Source organism: Microchirus variegatus (assembly GCF_963457635.1).
Source record: "Microchirus variegatus genome assembly, chromosome: 13".
Taxonomy (NCBI): Eukaryota; Metazoa; Chordata; class Actinopteri; order Pleuronectiformes; family Soleidae; genus Microchirus; species Microchirus variegatus.
In genome coordinates, this window is record NC_139814.1 from 4,373,749 (window position 1) to 4,396,502 (window position 22,754).

Sequence of the window (22,754 nt, forward strand, 5' to 3'; positions counted from 1 at the left end):
CTTAACCAACAGCTGAGTGAGTTCTCTTGTTCATTGTTGTCTTGACTTCTCGAGGAGGGGAGAAAAGTAAAAGGTTCAGTTTGTTTCACTTCACGAAATGCAGTATGAAAGCAAACTCAGACCGGCTGAATGTTGCAACTCCCAATTGAAATGTGAAAACGACCTCAAAATGAAATTTAGCAGCATTGGTATTAGAAAATAATACAACTACTAATAATAATAATAATACAAAAGGTGTCACTCCAGAGTCTGCTTTTAAATACTCTTCTTTCTTTTTCTTGTTTTTACTTTTTACTTCTCTAAAGAATTTACTCAGCCTTAAAAAACAATCTTCTGAAGCCAAACAGCCTTCCTGACAGTGTGTGCAGCACTTTGATGAATAAAATAGCTTATTTTGGCCTGTCAAATCTCAACATTTTTCACCACAATAAAGTAAGAGTATGGGCCTGAAGATCAAGACAAAAATGCTGTATCTCAAGGCTTTTGAGAGATTGGGTGGGGTTTTTTTACCCCTTCAAATCCACGAACAAATATCTTGTCTAATTTAAACAGCAATTTTTACCATGTCCAACTAATGGCGCTTTTCCATAATGCAGTTCGAGTTGACTGGACCTAAGTGACTTAATTGGACTGTACTTGTTTTCTTTTTTTGCTTTTCCATTAGTGATAGTAGCTGGTAGCAACCCGACACTAAAATGTGACGTCAACAGACTGCCGGTCACCGATTGGTCAGAGAGTGTCTTCACTGGAAGAGTCATGAGCACAACATCCGACACAAGAATCAAATCAAACAATGTCGAACTGTAGATCGGTTAAAAACCTAACCGTATTTAAACCTAAATTGACCGTACGGTGTGAGAGTGAATGGTTCGTCTCTGTATGTTGGACGTGCAATGGTTACCTGTCCAGGGTGTACACCACCTTTCGCCCTGTCCGCTGGGATTGGCCCTCATGTGGAGGATAAAGTGGTAGATGATGAATGAATGAATGAATGAAATTACAGAAATATACTATAACTGTTCACATTTAACGTAAGAGCAGAAAGCAGAGCGAGAAATAAGATTCCATCAAGGCACGAACAAAGGTAAATAGGAGTTGTTAGTGTTTCTGAGGAGGAGCACCATGTGAGGTCATCATTATTATACCAACAGCCCTGGCAATTTGTAGTGTGACTTTAAAAGGATGAGACAGAGATTGGCAAAAAAGCAAGTACACTGAGTGGAATGCATTGCGATTGCTCTCCTGATCCGCACTTCCTCATGCAGTCCCACTTTTTAAAATCACTGCCATCCTCCCTCTTGTCGAGTCATCACATTTCTACAGTAAATGAGATTGGCTGTGCCACAAAGAATGATGATCCACTTGAACCTCATACTGAAGCACTTTTTCCCCGATCTGAAATAGCAACCAAGCGTTTCTATCTACTCTTTGAAGGCATCTCATAATTTATGTTTAAGAGCTGTTGACTTTGAAGATGCCCCGTTCAGTCTTGATAGGCTGCTGTATCCGCTGAGTGACTTGAATTAGATAATTGTCTTTCAAGTACACTTCGAGAACCCTCAAAAAAAATTTCCCAAGGGCAAATTGGATAGAAGAATAGTAATCGTAAAAGTCTGTGCTCCAGTCAGGCAGGAAGTACTGAATGATTCTGTGAATAAATTATTTTAAATGAACTGATTCTAATGATTCAGTTATCAAAAACAACTGCTTTACAAGTCACAAGAAACTGCCATGACTTCCAGTTTCATGCAGCCGTGCAGTGATGACTCCACCCATGTTGAGGAGGTAATATATTGTAATGGGAACCAACCGTGCTATGCCGAGATGAGGCAAGGCCAGCTGGGACCATGTAGTGGAAAAGCAGCATTTGTAATGGCAAGCCCCTTTATACATTCAGTTTTGAGCTGTAAACATTAATGATGTCTGACAACTGAATTATCCATTAATGATGGTTTATGAGTAAAATATTACAGGAGGTAAAAGAGCCACAGTCTGTGTAAAGCTGACTGCTGATGTTTTGTTTGATGACTTTGCCAATACAGCACCATGTCTGTGTTCACAGAGCAGAGGGAGATATTGATAAGCAAGCAGATTAGTGTAATAATCAGTGTTTGGAATAACGCCGTTTAAAAGAACGGCGTTTGGTAACGACGTTATTTTTTCAGTAATGGGGTAATCTAACTAATTACTTTTCCCGTCGTTACAACGGCGTTAACCTTACTAGGAGCCGACGGGGGTGTCGTGCTGGATCCCAGCGCCGGGGAAGTAGGAGACGCTTCAGACCTATTCTCACGTCCATTATTATGGGAAACGTAAGATCTCCCCCAAATAAGATGGACGAGTTAGCGGCGCTGACCCGACATAAGAGGGAGCACCGGCACTGCAGCATCATGCTGTTCACGGAGACATGGCTCACCGCAGCGATCCCAGACACGGTCACCGCGCTGGACGGATTCCAGCTGATATGAGCAGACAGGACGGCGGAGAGCAGTAAGAGGAAAGGAAGAGGGCTGGCAGTGTTTGTGAATGATAGATGGTGTAACTCTGGGCACATCACTATTAAAGAACAACACTGCTGTAAGGACTTGGGACCCTCTGCTAACGCTAATGCAGCCTGTGATGCTCTGCACTCAGTGGTGAGCAGGCTGCAGACCCAGCATCCACAGGTTCTCCTCCTGATCTCTGGGGATTTTAATCATGTATCTCCTTCCTCCTCTCTGCCTACACTCACTCAGTATGTCACCTGCCACACCAGAGACAATAAAATATTGGACCTTTTCTATGCCAACAACAAGGAGGCATATAACTCATCCTCCCTCCCCCCTTGGAAGATCTGATCACAACCTGGTTCGTCTCCCTCCTGTGAACAAACCTCTGGTACAAAGACAACCAGCTGTGACTCGCACAGTGAAAGTATGGTCTGAGGAGAGTGATGAGGCTTTCATGGACTGTTTTGAGTCAAATGTGTGGGAACATCGACATCGACAGTCTCACACACACAATCACGGATTACATAAACTTCTGTGTAGAGAGCACTGTACCCACCAGGACAGTACAGTGTTTCTCTAACAACAATCCCTGGATTAATCCTGACATAAAGGCTCTCCTTAAGGAGAAAAATAGAGCTTTTAGGTCAGGAAACAAGGAGGAGCTGAAGACGTTCAGAGGGAGCTGAGGAGAAAGATCAGGGAGGGAAAGGACAGCTACAGGAAGAAGATGGAGGAGCAGCTGCAGCAGAGAGATGTCAGTGGAGTCTGGAGAGGCCTGAAAACCATCTCTGGCCACAAGAAGCTGGACTCCCAGACTGTAGGGGACCAGAGGTGGGCTAACGACTTGAACTTATTCTTCAATAGATTTGATCAGCCTCCTTACAAATACCTGGGTGTTCACATAAACAATAAACTGGACTGGTCTGATCATGCTGCTGCACTCTACAGGAAGGGTCAGAGCAGATTCTACCTGTTGATGAGACTGAGGTCTTTTGGAGTGCAGGGTGAACTCCTTAAGATCTTCTATGACTCAGTAGTGGCATCAGCTATCTTTTATGGAGTGGTCTGCTGGGGCAGTGGCATCACAGCTGCGGACAAGAATAGACTGGACAGACGTATTAAAAGAGCCAGCTCTGTCCTTGGACACCCCCTTGACCCAGTGGAGGTGGTGGGAGAGAGGAGAATGGCTAACAAGTTATCATCTCTGATGGACAATCTCTCCCACCCCCTGCAGAACACCATCACAGCACTGGGCAGCTCCTTCAGTAACAGACTAAAACATCCTAAATGTCTGAAGGAGCTTTATTGCAAGTCATTCCTCCCTGCAGCTGTTAGACTGTATGTATGTGTTTAACATAATTATAACCAGGCTCCTCACCCCATGTGCAATATACCGTCTTTTTATAAAAGTGCAATATAAACATATAATATCCCATGCTATTTCTCTGTCTATAATGTAAATATCTAACCCATACTGTATATTCTGGAAATTGCCTATTATGTACACTACACATTTTACTCTATTTAACTTTTTTATATAGTCTCAGTGTTAATATCGTTTTATAGTGTACTTCTTGTTGCATGGTTATTATTTATTCTCCTGATCTTTACTGTCTTGCTTCTGTCATTGTGGGACGAATAAATGGCAGCTCCGTCCAGCTCTCTGTATGTTGTCGTCTCCGACTAAACACAGGACAGCCTGGACCTCGTCGTTCGACACTTCTAGCCAATCAGTGGCCGGCAGTTTTGACCAATCAGCGCATAGTACATGCGCCTCTGACTTGGAACCTCGCCAAGGCAGGTACTAAAAATAGTGCCTGGTTCCAGGTTCTACGCTAGTGGAAACACTCGCTAACCCATGTCGTGTAGCGCAGTGCTGTTGAGAATCGAGCCGGTGGAAAAGCGCCATAATTGTACTTCTTGTGTTTCCAGCTGCTGGAAGCGAGGAGGGCTGTTTTAACCAAGGATGAGATGGACTTCTGCAGGGGCATCACAATTGACCTGATGTCTGATGAGGAGGATGGAGGACAAACTGTGTTTTGTAATTGTGGGCTTTATAAATAACATTTGATTTGATTTGATGGCTCAGCTGATGGAGAAGCTGGGTGGATATTCAGCCTCCATCCTTCAACAAGAGAGGCTGGAGAGGGACCCAGAGTACTGAACAACCCACCACAGAAGTCTGCATAATGGGGCACTCTCTGCAAGACCTGCTCCAACTTATGACCCTGAAGCAGCCAAGAGAGATTTTTCATAAAGCATGTTTGTTATTTGTGGTTTCTTTTGTAAATAAAGCTTCACTTTCTACTTCCACTTGTACTTTCTTATGTCTCTTATTCTCTCTTGTGATGTGGAGTTATCACTAAATAATAATAGTAATAAGAATAATTAGTAGTAGTATCATTAATAATATTATTGATATCTATATTATTATAATCATTGTTAAAAATGGGAGGGGCAAATGACCATGTGTTCCAAAGGTGACCAATGAGTGAGGGGTTTGCTGTCCAATCACAGGATTTTACTGTGGAACTGTGTTGTTTCATCCAATAATTGTTTGTGTCAGTTAGCGCAGGTCTGACGATCGCTACATTGATATGCTAATTAGAGCCGTTAGCACCTAGTGGGGTTCGCGAGGGGACCAATCTACTTCCAAATTCCACTTTTGACTCATAGCATTGTGTCAAAATTTGCAGAAATAAAATAAAACAAATAAAACACAATGCGTCTATTTTGTGCTGCTTAATAGACGCATTGTGTTTTATTTGTGATCTTCTGAAAGTGTGAGTTTCAGTGGGAATCGAAGATCAAGACAAGGCAATAAGAAAAGAGAGATAATATCACAGCACAAAAAAACACACCTTGGATAAAAAGTAAGAGGAATAATAAGTAAGAGGGAGGAAGAATCTCACAGAGACACATAATTCTCTGGGTTGACAATGCTGGATGGTGCTCCAGCTAAATAAATTATCACAGTGGCTATTTTTAAACTGAAGTGTAAATTCAGTAATCCTTGGAGCAGGAGCGGTGATGAGCCAACATAGAGGCCACATCAGAGAATACAGCTCTGCCCTAATCTTCCTTTGCTGCCTGCCCAGCCCTTCTCTAAGCACACGCACACACACGCACACACACGCACACACACACGCACACACACGCACACACACACACACACACACACACACACACACACACACACACACACACACACACACACACACACACACACACACACACACATCCACTTCCCATTTCCCATTTCCCATTTCTCCCTTTGTTTCTTTCTTGTCACTTATGCCTTTTGTATGATAAAAGCATTCTTTCTGCTGAGTATTTTGCTCTCCACAGGGATTCCACTTTCTTTTGGGGAAAAAAATAAAAATAAAAATAGCAATCCTTGAATAAGACAGGAAGTGGAAATGTGAGTCACAGTGTCCTTATGTTAGATGATGACGAATGGCAAAGAACAATAACTGCACAGTCTGCATTGACAAAAGTGGTCATCTGTGCATCTGTCATTTTTTCTTAAAAAAAAATCTAAATCAAATATTACTCAATATGCTATTCCTCTGAAGATGATAATTTATTATTACTCTTAATATGTCTGACCAAAACAGCACACCCTCTGCTGCACCATAGTTACTTGTGTGATAAATAGAACATTCAATTATTATTATAAATATATTGAACTGTTTAAGCCAATAATTGCCTTAAACAGGCCAGTTTTCATTAAAACATGATATTGAATTGTGGGGTTTATGTAGCTTGCACGCCACAAGTTTGAGACCTCTGCTTTGATGTGTGCCTTCTTGTTGATGTTTTGCTCATTTCATTTCAATTTATGTGTCACTTTTCGTCCTCTGAGTGATCTCCCTCACTGACGGACGTTGATGCTGAATCGAGTAGTGTAAATGTTTACCAGGGCTCATACACATGGTCAAATCTGTCCAACAGACAAAAGGTAACACAATTCTGCAACCTGCCAAATAATGTTGCTTTATAAAAAGTTCAGGTCTGAATTTTTAATATTCCACTGCCTGTGGGAGAATGTTGTCTAGCCCAGGGGAAAGTATCTCCAAGAAGTTGCCAATTCTGTGTGGTTTTTGGTTCAGAAGACAAGCCCCTCCTCTGCTGCTGTTTAATAGCACATAATCATGGGTGTCATTAATCACAAGCACAGACGTGAGGTTTTACAAGGTTAATGATGGTATAGCCACACTCTCAACTGTGTCCTATTCCTCAGGTATTTATCAGTGTCAGCAACAGGAACCTGGATCTCAATGTAGCTCATAGTTCTCTCACTCACCATCTCTGTGTCTATATCTGTCATCTTCCATATTCACAAACTCAAGTTTTCTTGCGTTTGCTCATGAGGTGTATCGTGTAATACACACAAGAAAATCAAAACAAGCCACATCTTGTAAGTGTAGTCGATAGAGATGCAATCTTTCATCTGATATATGTAACTTTCTCTCACAATTCCCTACTGCTTTAATTCTCTTAGCAATTCATTTGTTCAGGATATTGTCAATTAACTAATGATCTATATTGATTGTTTTTCTTTGTATAGAGCCAGGCATGACCTAACAGCAAATAAAGTTTGTTCAGTTGTCATTGAGATGTTCCAAATGAATTCACATTACTCAAATAAGAAACTGAACATATATTTGCTGATGCTGGCTGCAAATGCTGCAAGATTGATAGTATTTTTTTCTGTCAAATTGTCCTGCAAGGTTGACTGTGAAGTTTAGCCAATAATGAATAAACCCCACCAATATAATCCACATAATGTTTTCGATTATTGCTTTGCAATATCACATTCAATTACCAAATGCAATCTAGAGGCATTTAGATTGCAGGCTGTAATCTCATTTGCATCACAATAGGCAAGAACATGTTCATACCTCTAAAGCTCACTATTAACTGAGGTTAATAAAATTGCTAACTGAACTATTTTGGATTTACAGATCATATCAAATTGTATTTTTTTCAATATCTGATGCAGTGATTTCGACCAGTATTAGACTGATGCCAATACTATCTGCATTTTATCCACACAGTAATGGCATTTTGGGAGCCCTAGACTAATGCCAATACAGATTATGTGACCTATGATGATACTGAGTCCATCACAGAATATTGTGTGTGTTGTGTTGATTCTGAGTATCCGAGTATTGCAGTCATCCATACATACACCCTTCACCAACAGAAACATACACATACATATTGACGCATGAAGACATCAGCATACATGCACTCAAATAATTGAAGGCCTTGTTTTTACTGTTCCACTTTTTCCCATCCTGTGCTCTGTAATTTTTAAGCCCTGAAGGCTCTGACAGCTCTGTGTCAAAAAAAGATACAGTATCCTGCATGATAGAACAGCACAGTGAAGAAATAGCTCCAATCTCAGTTTGACAGTCCCCCACTGAGCAGCTGAAGCATGTGTGTATGTGCATACAGTCAGTACACGTGTTGGCAGGTGGTGCTGGAAAAAGACATGGTACCAAGCAAATCCAACTTGACACAGGCACTTTGAGAGCAGACATCCCTCTGTCTCTTGCTCTACATAAAATAGAGTTATTTACCTAACCTCACTGGGTTAAGCAGATGAGGAGCTCTACTTTAAAGAGATAGATGGAGAAGGGAGGGAAAAACTTCCACTTCACTTGTTTATGTTGTTGAAATCAGGGCAGAAAAAGAAGCAGGCAGAGTAACATGACCTATTTTGAACACTCGCAGGGAGATGAGGTAGTTTAAACACTATCTGTGCACCACAGATGCTCAAGACACAGACAGATATGTCTACATACACATATCCATGGCTTGTTTGAACTTTCCCTGAAATAAATCATCCAAACCCATGACCAAGGGGTCATGACTTCTCCGTTTCAACAACTGCACCATAGTGGTGGAAGCCTTTGAGTCCGCAAACTTAACATAAAACAATAACTTAATCAATAACAAGCATGTCAGTGCACCTTTTTATTATGGTCTGCTGATCAGGTTGTGACACTCAAACCACAGCAGTGTTTGTTGTACGTCAGTGTGAGTAAGGTTTAAGTTATTTAACTAAGCAAGAACATGGGGCCAGTTGTTCAAAAGTAATCTGATCGGATTTTGGTTATCGGATTGGATCAAATCTGGAAAATGGGTTATTCAAAAGGGAAAGAAGGATTCTGAAATTGGATCAGATCATGTAATCCAATCCTAGTTTGGAAATGGATCAAACCTTCAGTTTAGGATCAGTAGGATTGGGATAACTTTGATCCAAAATAACAGGATTACCCTGATCCCAACAAGGGATAGGATTTCAAGGTGGAATTCAGGAAGAAAATGTAGTAAAACTGAAATGAGTCAAATAATACATTTGTATCATTTAGTGTATATACTTTTATTTATATTTTGCACTTGACTTGTTTAACCATTACAGTGATAAAGTAGACATAGGCTACCAATTAAGCCTTTCAGTATAGTAAAGTAAAAATAAATAACATGTCCCCATGAAATAAACCCACAAACAGATTTCAATAACAAACAAAAAATATATATTCATTCATCACTGTATATTAATGTCAAAGAAACAGTCATCACATATGAAATTGTCAAAAATAATTTCAAACAATTGCATCCCTTACTACACGTCCAGTCAATCCCTCATTCTGACAGAACGCCAGAGGTTGGGCTGGTTCTTCAACAGGCTCAGGTGCATCATTAACATCACAGAGAGGGACATTGCGCCTGGTAGCGACAATACACGCAAGTATCATATTGCATGCTCCCTGTGGTTCCACTCGCAAATAATTAAGGCATGCAAAGCATCTCTTCAGAACTCCATTTAAATGCTCAATTGCACATTTTGTTTTGCAATGAGCAGTATTGAAGTGTGCCTGCGCAGGCGTGGTTGCTGCAAGAAAAGGAGTCATCAGCCATGGTAAGAGTGGATAGGCACTGTCTCCTAATATTATGCCATGCGGTCGATTCGTATGGATCTCTCTGCATTAAGCACTCTCCCTCAGAATACGTGCATCATGAACAGACCCAGGCCACTTCACAACACAGTTTGTGATGATGAGGTCAGCTTCGCCCACAAGTTGGATGTTGATGCTGCACCTCCCCTTTTGTTTGATGTACTCCCAATCCCTCTCATGTGGTGCTAGGATATGCACTTGAGTGCAGTCAATAGTATTGGGCATGTTCCTCAAATGAAAAAACTTGTGCTTGGTCTGGGCAATCTGGTCATCCTTTGGAAGTGATGAAACAAACTGATTGACCAGGCTGGCCAAAGCAATTGACACAGCTTTCACTACATCACTCACAGTTGATTTTCCCACTCCTATATTGTCAACAACGATTAGAAAGTCCCAGATGCATTGAAGTGCAGAGCAATGAGGACTTCTTCTTCTTCCACAGACAGACAGTGATTCCTTTGGGTTCTCCATTGAAGCTTTGGCCTGACAATGTCTGCAATGTACTTAATATCAGCATTCCCAAAGCGAAAGAGAGCATATAGTCCTTCAGTGGTGTATTGCTCCAGTGGTTTTGCATGCTCAAGATACACCCTTTGACGGTATCCTCTTCCACCAAGTGGTGATAGCGATGGACAACACCTGCCATGTCAGTGCCTCTCTGTAAGTCCTCTGAGGAAGGCTTAATATAAGATGGCTGTCAAATACCCACCCACTCATTAGCTGACATGCCTGTGTTCAAGTAAGTCAATCATGCCCAAGTCCTATACATACTTTGTCCACCACCACTGAAAAATCTAAGGGCCAGAGCCACAAAGGACCTTGCTGAACAAAAGAACACCCAAACAAGCAACAGCCCATTTAAGAATGGTGACTACACAGATGTGGTTCTGGACATTATTGGAGGTGAGAGCTCTAAATCTCTGCATGGAAGTCAAGGTGTTGTATGGGATGGTGAGCCTACGATTGAGAAGTGACCCAGTTCCTCCTAATACAGAGGAAACATTTACTCTGCATCCCAGCCCTATTATTGAGCAACCTGGATCCTCACTGGTAGAGCCAGCAGTCACCGGAGCTCAGAAAAGAGGCTTGAAGCGTCCTTTGCGAAATAGCAATGACGATGCCTATGAAACTCTTCTTAAACGAGAAACTGAACGAGCAGAAGCACAGATACTCCTGGCAGAGGAACATTTTTGATTGATTGATTGATTGATTTGTTTATTCAAGTGTCAAACACCATGGTGCCCAGCCCTCATGGGCTTATTAGACACTACAATCATTTCTCAGTAATTTCCAGATCGCCACGTGCTGTGACGTAACACAAAAAAAAAACCAACATGACATAACTAAACCAATACAAATAAGTACACATACTACAAATAAAGATGGCTTGTCATATGGGATACAAAATACTTTGCCGCAGATACCAGGCCTTTTCTATACATTTTGCCAAAGCAAAAACATCATTTTCAAACAGCCAGCGCAAAATCTCTCATTCATATTTCCAAAATATATCAGGAGTTTTTAGCTGAATTGATTCAAAAAGAGAGTTCCTTAAATCACAATATAAAGGACAATAAAAACAAAGTGAAATTCATCTTCCACAACCTGGAGATCACAAAATTCACACAGACGTAAATGTTCAGGTGTACCTTTAAATCGACCCACTTCCACTGCCAGAGGTAAGGTACTGGTTCTCAATTGTGCACAGAGGGACCTCTGCCTTCTCTTTAGATTGAGAGAAATATAAGGTTCTGTAACATAATCATTCTTAAATTGGACATAATTTCTAAGTTTTGGCTTTTTCCATATATCCTGTTTCCATTGATCTTCATATTTACTTGACAATCTTTGTCTGACGACACTTATATTACATTGCAAATTATTTTGGTACATTATATGCAAGTCAGATGCAGACAGTATTATTGACACCTCTCTAGACCAGGGGTGATGTTTTGCTCTGTCCCAGTTAAACATTTTCCTAGTTAGCCTTTCCTCTGGCAGACTGACAAGACGGTTCCACAATCGCACCATTTCACATCTTTGTTTTACAATACATGGATTCCATCCTGCATCCCCATTCACAGCTACCTTTGCTGCATATTTGTGCACACCAAGAAAACACCTCAGAGCACGATTTTGAACAGAGTTACAATCAGAAACCTCTTCAAATCCCCAGACTGCTGCAGCATAAAACAAAACTGAGTCAACCAAAGATTTATACAGTTGTGTAAATGTAGAAAAACCAAGATCTGTACATAATTAAATTTTACTCAACACCGAACCTAATGCTCTTCCAAAGACTCTGCTAGTATTTTCCTTCCTTCTGTAAACTTCATGTTTTCATCAAAAACAAAACCAAGATATTTATAATGACGAGTATACTTTAAAGGCACAGGGCCAAACTGAAATGTATAAATATAAGGAACAAATCAAGCTGACCAAACTGAAGAGTCTCTCCTTCTCAGATGAAGAACACTGAACATTATTTTGTTAACTATTGGACATTTTTTATTTAAGACATTTTCAATATATCCACAATGTATTTGTTAATGTATATTTTGTAATGTTTTTTATTTGTTGTGGCTCAGATGAAGCTCATAAAAGCAATTATAAATGGAAGTGGACGTTTATGTTTTGTGTTTTGTCTCAAAATAAACACTTAAAGTGACCCCATGTTGGCTCTTCTACCTGTTCTTTACATAGCTGGATTTGGTCATCCTGAAATCTGTGTATCTGGATCAGGGTGGATCAGTTTCTCTACATACATCTAATTTTGGCGGGCTTAACGTAATAACGACAGGGAAGCAACGTGTAGCAGCTTTTGTATACATCCAACATGGCGGCCACCGAAGAGCAGCTCTCTTTCGATTTGACATGCTCCACTAGGTTCTCCATGTGCAAAAGCAGTTAGATGACATTACTAGATAGTCATCACTCCTAGAAAACTACAACAACTACTTTTGTTGACACATTTTCTATTGTAGATCTATCCGTATCCGTATATGCATACAGAAGCAATTTCATCAAAGTCTGTGGGCCTCTTGAAAGTGAGAGTTAGAGAGTTAGAGGGAGTAGGCCTGTTTAAAAATGTGGGTTTTCAGATAAGATTTGAAGATGGGGAATGAGACAATGTTCCTGATGCCGGGGGGGAGGGAGTTCCAGAGGCGGGGGCAGAGCGGCTGAAGGCTCTGGGCCCCATGGTGGTCAGACGGGCAGGATGCACAATGAGGCTGATAGATGAGCCAGATCTTAGTGTCCGGGAAGGGGTGTTGGTCTGAAGGAGGTCAGAGAGGTATGGGGGAGAGAGGTTATGGATGGTCTTGAAGGTGAGAAGCAGAATTTTGAAATCGATGCAGAATTTAACCGTAAGCCAGTGAAGCTGTTGCAGAACAGGTGTGATGTGAGTGATAGAAGGGATCCTGGTGATGATCCGGGCAGCAGAGTTCTGAACCAATTGGAGTTTATAAATGGAATTGTGGGGAAGACCAATAAGAAGGGAGTTACAATTGTCAAGGCGGGATGTGACCAGGGAGTGGGTTAGGATGGCAGTGGAGTTGGGAGTAAGAGATGGGCGGAGACGGTTGATGCTGCGGAGATGGTAATAGGCTGACTGAGTGGTGTTATTGATGTGGGTCAGGAATAAGAGAGTGCCGTCAAGGACGACACCCAGACTCTTAACCTGTAGGGAGGGGGAAACAGAGGATGGTGGGGATGGTGAAACTTAAAGTGGATTTGCAACCTATGAGGAGAACCTCGGTTGTGTCACTGTTGAGTTTCAGGAAATTGAAAGAGAACCAGGTTTTGATTTCTTGTAGACAGTTACAGAGGGAGGAGGGCGGGAAGGTGGAAGTGGGTTTGGAAGAAAGGTAGAGCTGGGTGTCGTCCGCATAACAGTGGAAGTGGATATTGAATTTGCAGAAGATGCAGAAGATGCAGAAGAGATAAGATTTAAACCACTCCAGGGGCGTGTCAGAGATGCCATTAGATGCTAGTCTGAGGAGGAGGGTGGTATGAGAGATTGTGTCGAAGGCTGCACTCAGATCAAGGAGGATGAGGATGGATAATAGTCCTGAGTCAGCTGCCAACAGTAGGTCATTAGTAATTTTAAGGAGGGCAGTTTCTGTGCTGTGACATGGGCGTCACGTTGAACTCTGCTTTTAGATGATACATTTTGTTTGTGCCTTGCGATTTTAAACGCACCTCTGTGGTTTTCAAACTTCAATGCTTGAATCTTGAGTGAACATAGTGACATTTGTCAAGTTGTGCTTTGAAGCTGCAAACATGTTATCCTCCCTAATATCCATTGTTTTCCCTTTAAAATGGGGATTTGATTGAAGGACTAATTACCAAAGGACTGAATTGTCGTGATCATTGCATTTTGTTTCACACCCAGTAGTTCTGATCTGGCCCTTTAATGTATAATGTCATTCATATCTAATATAATTTGTAATTTGTCATTGACAAACCAATCTCAGACAACTTGTCACAATTCTCATTTCTTTACATTTTTTTTATATAATTAAATATTATTATTTTGATTTCTTGATATTAAGGATGTGCATCTTTAGTAAAATGTATTATGCAAAAAAAAGTGCAAGTACTCTCACCAAAGGTGCCTCAAAACACATTCACAGTCTCATAAAGCACAAGGGCAGGGGAGAGTATGTCATAGTAATATATATATATCTTTCGATCTATCGATATTTTTTATTTTGCTGTAGAATGTAATCCATATTGCTTTGTTTCTTTCCTTAAATGTGTCCATCCTAGTCCATTATGGATTTTTAATGATTCCTGATTTATTTTCTATATTTGTGTTTTATTGACTAGAAGGTAAAAATATAAAATATCGTCATCACTGTGCTTTGCCAGTACAGTTTTCGCTGGTGAAAAAGAGCCATTACGTCAACAAACTCAGCACTGATACAGAAATAATACTAATCAAAGCTGGATGGACTGATTCAGCCATTTCAGTTATGTCCCTGCCACATTCTCATTATGAGACATGACATCCAGCATAATGATGGACTGATTAAACAAACCAAGACAGGACTGGTTATAAAAGAATAGGGGAAGACATGAAACATGGAACACAGAGAGAGTTAGAGAGATAGACTTTGATGATGCAGACATTTTGACTGCTGGTGTGAGAAATGCTGCTCATGTCATCTGTTAATAATAGCATATCACATTCATCATTTGTAGTGATGGTCTGTGTGTGATGTAAATGCAGGCAGTCGTGTGTGAACGCCTGAGTCTGAATCCGAATGTGTGAATTAATAATAGATCAACTCTCCCTTTGTTTGCAACATCAACTTGATGAATGGGCTTTGTAATTGGTTAGTTTAATAAGTGGCGACAGAGTGAGGGCTCTTTGCCTCTCATTCTCACACACAGACATGCAATTACACACCGCAGAAACATGCCCAAATTATATTCCCCTGTCAGATGCAGAGGTGTACATGCACGCACACACACACACACACTCTGTCAAGGAGGCATTCACACACCGACCCGTTTCATTGGTTTGGCAGATTATAGTCATTATGTTGAAGAAAAGATTTTCCTGCAGTGATTTGCCTTTTCTGTCCTTGAAGACTGAAAAGACTGTGGCTGCAGGATGAGCGGCTTTTTTTAAACAAAAAAGAACTGTTTAACCAGATTGGAAAATATGTTCACATAACATAAACATAGTGAAACATGCAGGGTATTATTGTTCTGCATAGTTTTATGAGACCAATAATCCCTTTGATTATCATCAAAAAATATTTTTCTATTGATGTAGTCAGAGCCATAATGGCAAATATCCTGCATTTCAAATTTTGTTTTTTATTAACGTATGTCTGTAAGAAAGAGTCAACACTAATTTTCTGATATAAATTGTGTGTGTCCCTGAAGTGCACCCCAGGCCTGCTGTCTATTCACTACTGACTCTGACTGCAAGTGTATACAAGACATCAACATATCGACAACCCCACTGTCAGCAAGCAGCGGGGTGTTGTCGCCTCATCCTCCCCCCAAATTTTTAATGCATACTAGATGCAAACATCCCCCATACACACATTCCACAGCACACATACATACACACCACACCACATCCTGGTGGGGGGGGATGGGGGATGGGTGTGGGGGACCTCCCGGGTACCTGTGTCCCGCCCGCCTCCCGGCTGGGCTGGGGTCAGCAGTTTGGGCTGGGGGGCGGCTGTGGTGCTCCGGGGCGCTGGCGGCTGCGGCGGGTAGTTGGGTCGGCTGTCGGTGTGGCTTGCCATGACTCCTGGGAAGGGTGATGGTGGGCGGCGAGCTAGTCGCTCGGCGGGGGCTGACTTTGGGCGCCCTGCCCTGGGTGGACGGTGGGTCCCTATGCCGGGTGGGCTTGGGGTCCGCCGTGACAGATCTTTCGGCCTCTGACCCATACCTGTGCGGGGGGGCTTGCCCGGGGCGGATCCGGGACCCTGCTGTCTCCTGCTCCTTGGGGACCCCCGGCTGGGATCCCTACGTGAGCCTCTGCCTGCTCCCCTCTGGGGGGGAAGTCGTGTGGTTGGCTCCGGGGTAGGCGTCGGGGATAGCTGTGGCGGGCTCCGGCCTGCCTCCTGGGGGGCGGTCTGGGGGAGGCTCTGCTGTCCCTGGTGGTGGGCTGGGCTGGGTACTGGGCTGGGTACTGGACAGGACAGGTTAAAAAAAAAAAAAAAAAATGTAACTGAACCCGTCAACAATGATGAATATCTGCAAAGTTCAAGTATCAATTTGAGTTGACTTATAAAGATGCAGAAGTGCAGGGCTTGAATGAAGTTGTATAACATATAACAGAGTCCAGATGGTTGTATGTCAGACAGCAGATGTGTTTTATTTCACTTGGCAGGAAAAATTTAATGGACTGGTGTTTTACACTTGAGAAAAAAAGTTTTCCTGACTCATCCTGCTTGCCTGACCTCTGCATTTTAAATGCCTCTGAGTGTTTGTGTATGTGTGTGTGTGTGTATCAGGGGCATTTTAAGCCAGCACACTAAACTAAAACACCTTAACCGCATCGCCTACGCCTGCATAAAGACTGAAAAACACGCGTCCGATACATGTGCATACAGACACGTATTTTTTCACTCAAGACAACCGTGCCCACGGACGTCTGCTGCATGCGCAGTTGTTACGGCATGAATGACCACTCGCTATTTGATTTCCACAAACACTACACAGTGTGTGTGTGTACGCTCATGTACTTAACAGTCACGCGTGGTCTTCACGTCAACAACGCGTGTGCAGCGTCTGCGTGACATACCTGGCGCCCATCTGTCCATGGAATTTACACACTCACGTTAGAGGTTTGATGTCATTGCATAGGCGCTGTACACACGTTTTTAGTATAGTGTGCTGGCATAAAATGCACCTGATAGTGTGTGTGCATGCATGTGTGTATGCATGCGTGCGTGTGTATGCACGTGTGCGTGACACTGGCATGTGCTGGTGTGTATGTGTTTGATGGACACTCTGCTGCTTGCTCTTGTACACCGCCTGTGATGCCCACTGCATTGATTTTCTTGTGCCATTTTATAATTATGTCTCCTCTCTTTTATTCACCCTCTCTCTCTTTTATCCTGTCTCTCTTATCTCCCTCCTCTCTCCCTCTATTTTTTCTAATTCCATCCCCCTCATCCATTTTTAAGCTTCAGTGTGCTGGTGCTTGTTATCTCGGCCCTTTTCCCTTTTGCTGTTTGATCTCAACTTCTTAATTTCCTCTCAGTTTCATTTTACACTCACTTCCCACTGTTCCTCGGATATTCGTCATTGTTTCCACTCTTTGCGCCACTGTTTTAATCTTACTTTTCTCTATCTTGCCTCCTCTTTCTACTCCTTCAAACAAACCCAATCCTCTGTTTTGTTATTTGATCATTAAATATAGTCTTCCCTTTTTTTGCAGCCTCCCTGGAGTGCAATCCATCTTCACCCTAGTCTGACAGAGTGGGACAGCAAGTCACAGAAACGATGCAGATCCCACCTTCCACCCACAACACCAACACCTGGTATATGATTTCCCCGGACTTCTCCCTGAAGCAAGCACAGCTATCCACCACACACCTTTGCTTTCTGCCCTCAAAGACCAATCTGGAAAATTACATGACTACTTTTCTTCCCAGCCACTCCTGAAGAAAAGCTCCCACAAGTTCTGACTCGCAGTTTCCTCACAGTCACAACAACTCACAGATTCCGGGAGTCCGACCAATAGTCCCATCTCCAGTCATTTTTGAACTTTGCAGCCAAACCTCCATCATACCTCTCACACTACAACTCTTCCACTCCTCGCCGACATCCCTTTACTCCCTTATCTTCTAGAAAAAAAACATAAAAACCATTTACTGTATAACTTCAACCCAGAATCAAAAGTTTTCTTGGCTTTATGTCATGAAAGCATTTAAAAAACAAAGCGATGCCATTGCCATGAGGTTGGACGATAATTCTACACATGCTCTTGCTTTTAGGGAACTCTCAAACCAACACCCTCCTCTCTTACCGTAAAGAGTGACACCTGCAGTATAACCCACAGTCTTCTATTAGCACCAACTCATGGTGTACACCGAAGTCTGGTTCTGCCATAACTTAAGATTTCTGGTCCCCTATACTAGGATAGGATGACACAATAATGAGTGTGTTTTAGTGCTTTTTCTCTCTCACTATCCTGTAAAAGTTCCCTTTCCATATTGTGGATCACTCTCTTTAGGGTAGACATTAGAGCCTGAGAGAATATTACACTGTAAAAAGGACCTGATTTACTAATCACTGCAAAAACGTGCGCAAACTGGATTGCACACGCAAATTTGCGTTGATGCTGATTTACTAACAGGGCGCAACGAGGAGTGCGTCCTCAGTGGTTACAGTGTACTGGTGCACTTCTGCGCCTGTAGTCAATTGTGGTCGCAGTCTTAGTAGTTCACCGGCAAAACGTTATCCAGTAACAGGAGCAGTCTTTAAACTCTCTATTTGGAATCTTAGTAAATCAGGCCCTTAGTAGAGGAGTAACCACTGAACCTGGCATTACATCAGGAACAGTTAAGTTGGCTCGTGGAATATACTCTGTTGTGAGAAGCAATCTGAGGAGGTGAAGGAGAACCCATGGACGGATAATACATGAGAAACGAAATTCCCCGTGTCCTTGAAATGTCTTTGCTTGTAGGTTAACGGAAAAGTGGGACGTCTGAAAAATGACGCAAGCTGCTGGAAAAGCATCAGGGCTCCAAGAGATGTCAATGATTTGAAATTCTTCTGCACTGATGAGGAGAGGAAAAGAAGAAATGATAAGAGATAACAGAAGAGGAGCATTTTTCATTTCCTCCCATCTGTTTGTCTCTTTATTGCTTTCTCTGCTCTCCATGTTTCTGCTTGAAGACTATTTTGAGATATATTGAAAATTGTGTAGAGAGATGTGCCATGTGCAGAAGCTCATCATGAAGATGTTGTGTATGTAGGAAGATGTCCTATTTATCTCCCATGAGAAAGCAAAATCTCTGCTGTCAATGTGAATTAATGGCCACTCACTGTTCATGTAATAGGTATTTGAAATGCACTTAAAGGCACATGTCTGTACTGAAAACAGCTGTTACTCAGATCATTGTCATCCTCTCTGTCACTGTGTCTATGAGTGTAATTACATTATAAAATCTTGTAGACAGTATATTAACTGCTAAATATCAGCTGGTAACAGTGATATTTATTAAATTATAGCATGAGCTGTCGTCAACAATTAATTTTTTTCTGGATGAGGGTTGTCAATCAGAGGAGGATAAAATAGCTGATGTGGTTGGAGGAGATATAATAATAATAATAATAATAATTTTAAAAAAAGGGGGGTCACTATCAGAGCCACCACATTTTAATGGGATTCCATTTGTGTGCCGGTGCTTCTGTGCATCTGGAGACTAACGCAGCAAAGACGTGTGAGTCGATTGAATAGTATTGATCACTGTTGTGTCCGCCATCGTGGATTACAAAAGTCCCAAGGAGTGTGTGTGTGTGTGTGTGTGCGTGTGTGTGTGCGTGCGTGTGTGCGTGCCAGTCACATAGAAAGTGGCTATTTCACAGTTGGCTGGAGATGTCATGTCCATGTCTGTCAAGGCCACAGGAGGAAGAGGAAGGGTGATGAAGTTTCCGTTAACTTTGGAATTTCTTACCCTAACCCACTTCTCAATCTATGATCGGAAAAAAAGCCAATAGCTGAATTGGTTTCCAGAAGTAAAAAATAAATAAATAAACAGCTGTCAGATTTGAAACCCAGCTCAATTTATGCAAATGTGTGTGAGTCAATGTAACTGCAAATTGACATATGAACAAACAGTTCAACATTACGGGAAATAAATACAAAATTCACCTCTTTACAAAAGTGTTAAATGAGAAGCTGATAGAACTCTAATATCTGCTCCATAAAACGAAAGTTACGTATGTAACTACGGTTCTATGAATCCTGGATGACCGCCAGAGGCGGTGCTTTAGCACTGGATATCTCCATCTCGCGCATGCGCAGGTCGAGTGTTTATACCAACAAAGTCACCCATGACCCCTGATGACGCCGGCTAGCCTATATCTTCCGGTGACATCAGAGGATCTGTTCCTGCAGAATCTTCTCGCGAAACCACGCGTATTCTGAGTGACGGAACGCTCTGGCGGTCATCCAGGATTCATAGAACCGTAGTTACATACGTAACTTTCGTTCTATTTCATCCTTACTGACCGCCAGAGGCGGTGCTTTAGCACTGGATGACCATGACAACAAAGTCACGAGGAATGCCAGTACGTACCTCAGTGAGAGGGAGCAGTAGAGGCGGGCAGCAGGGCCACACCCAGTGGGTGGGGGGTGGCCACATTCACCTGATAGAACCTGGAGAAGGTAGTTGGTGATGCCCACGATGCCGCATCACAGATGTCCCCCAGGGGCACACCGCGCAGTGCCGCCCATGATGTAGCAATGGCCCTAGTAGAGTGGCACCTCACCCCGGATGGTAGGGGGCGACCACTGTTTTTATACGCCTGGTTGATGACATCCACAATCCAGTGCGAGAGCCGCTGTTTGGAAAAGGGCACAGCCTTCCTTAGGGCCTCCGTAACAGAGGAACAGCTGTTCTGAACGTCTAATGCTTGTGGTCAGCTCTATATAGACTCTCAGGGCCCGGACGGGACACAGAAGTCCTGACCTTTCCTCCCCTGCTGGGGAAATAAACTGTGCCAGGTGAATAGGTCGATTAAGGTTTGACGCTGACAGAACCTTAGGGAGAAAAGCCGTATTCGGCCACAGAGTGACCCCTGAGCCATCTGAGTTCCACCTCAGACACGAGTCACTCACGGAGAGAGCATGTAGCTCCCCGACACGCTTTGCTGAAGTGATGGCGAGGAGAAAGGCAGTCTTTGTAGACACCCACTTCAACTCCGCCTGCGCCAGGGGCTCAAAGGGGGGCAGGCACAGGGAATCCAGCACCAGGGGCAGGTCCCAGGCTGGAATTCTCGGTGTCCTTGGGGGTTTTAACCTTAAGGCTCCCTTTAGAAAAAGAGACACAAGTCTGTGGCACCCCACGGTGTTGCCATCAACTCGAGTGTGTTGAGAAGAAATGGCCGCCACATATACCCTCAGGGTAGCGGGGGACCGTCCGCTGTCCAGGAGTGACTGTAGGAACTCGAGAATTTTTGTAATTGTACAGTGCACAGGGTCTTCACCCCTGTCTGAACACCAGGCAGAGAACAGTTTCCACCTATTCTCATACTGTATTCGGGTAGAAGGCGCCCTCGCATTCAGTATGGTATGTTGAACAGTGTCTGGACACTCTGTCAGCAGCGGGTCGGGCCCTGCAGCGGCCACACCCAGAGCTGGAGGCGATGCGGTTCGGGATGCCAGACCTGGCCCCCTAGTTGAGACAGGAGATCCAACCTGTCGGGGAGACGCCACGGTGAGCCCTGGCAGAGCCTGTGTAGCAGAGGGAACCATGCCCTCCCTGGCCAGAAGGGGGCCACCAGTAGCAGCCTGTGGCCCTGCTGTAGGACCCTCTGCAGTATTTGAAGAATCAGAGGCATCGGTGGAAAGGCGTAGAGTAGGCTCTCTGGCCAATCGTGGGCGATAGCATCCTGGCCCAGAGGGCTGGTTTCCTCCATCAGTGAGAACCAGATGGGGCAGTGGGTCGACTCTTCCGTGGCAAAGAGATCCACCTCTGCCCTGCCGAATACATCCCAGATATTGAGCACCACCTCTGGGTGAAGCCGCCACTCCCCTGGTGGAGGCTTGCAGCGTGATAGGGAGTCTGCGGCCCAGTTCCGTTCCCCGGGCAAATACATCGCCCTTATGCTGGCTAGGCGGGGGGCCGCCCACAACAGGAGGTCCCGGGACACCTGCAGCAACCGTGCGGACCTGGTTCCCCCCTGGTGGTTTATGTGAGAGACGGTTGAGATGTTGTCTGACCGCACCAGCACATTCCTCCCTCTTAGGAATGGAAGAAAAAACTGTAGCGCCATGTGTACTGCCCGTAGCTCCAGGACATTTATATGGTCCAAGCAGTCCTGTGCGTTCCACAGGCCTCGAGCTGTCCGGTTCTGCCACACAGCACCCCACCCTGTGAGGGATGCATCTGTTGTGACAGTCTCTCGACGGGATGCAATAGAGCCCATGGGCATGCCCTGGAGGAGAAATGACCTCTCCCTCCATGGGGCCAGAGCAAGGAGGAAGCGCTGTGACACCTTGAGTTTCCTGTGCCGGTGTCGCTCGGCGTCTAAGTGGAAACTGTTCAGCCACCTCTGAAGGGGGCGTATTGATAGCAACCCTAAGGGAACCACAGTGGCAGCAGCTGTCAGCATGCCTAAGAGGCACATATACTGGACGTATCGCAAGCAGCGGCCCCTCTGAAAGAGGAGAAGGAGGCGGAGGATGTCTTCTACACGCCGAGGTGATGGGTAGGCCCTCATGGCAACAGCATCCAGGGTCACCCCCAGAAAGAGCATTCTCTGTGAGGGAACCAGGCAGCTCTTTGTAAAATTCACTCTGAGCCCGAGCTGGGCCACATGTGAGAGTAGAACCTCCGTGTCTCGGGTCACCTGAGACCGGGATGACGCGCAGACCAGCCAGTCGTCCAGATATGGCAGGACCTTCATGCCCTGCGCCTGCAGGGGTGAGAGGGCTGCTGCCACACACCTGGTGAACACACGTGGTGAAAGGGAGAGGCCGAATGGGAGAACCCTGAACTGATAATGGCAACCCTGAAAAGCAAACCGCAGGAATTGCCTGTGGTGTGGTGCTATGGGGACATGGAAGTATGCATCCTTCAGGTCTATT

General features: G+C 43.7%; 1 protein-coding gene and 1 pseudogene across 3 annotated transcripts in view; one reads left to right on the forward strand and one right to left on the reverse strand.

Moving 5' to 3' along the window:
* Positions 1-17,416, forward strand: part of samd12 (sterile alpha motif domain containing 12) — a 125,745-nt gene extending 108,329 nt beyond the window's left edge. Inside the window, exon 5 of one of the 2 annotated variants that reach the window (XM_083899670.1) lies at positions 17,373-17,416. In XM_083899670.1, coding sequence (XP_083755796.1) covers positions 17,373-17,404 — 32 coding nt within the window. In that variant the 3' untranslated portion in view covers positions 17,405-17,416. Of the gene's footprint in view, positions 1-4,421; positions 4,479-17,372 lie in introns of those variants that run through there. The other variant, XM_083899669.1, reaches the window with a different exon arrangement.
* On the reverse strand, positions 9,107-10,106 carry LOC310936109 (putative nuclease HARBI1; annotated as a pseudogene). Its single transcript has one exon. The product of its transcript is annotated as a putative nuclease HARBI1 (transcript).
* Positions 17,417-22,754: the final 5,338 nt, after the last annotated feature.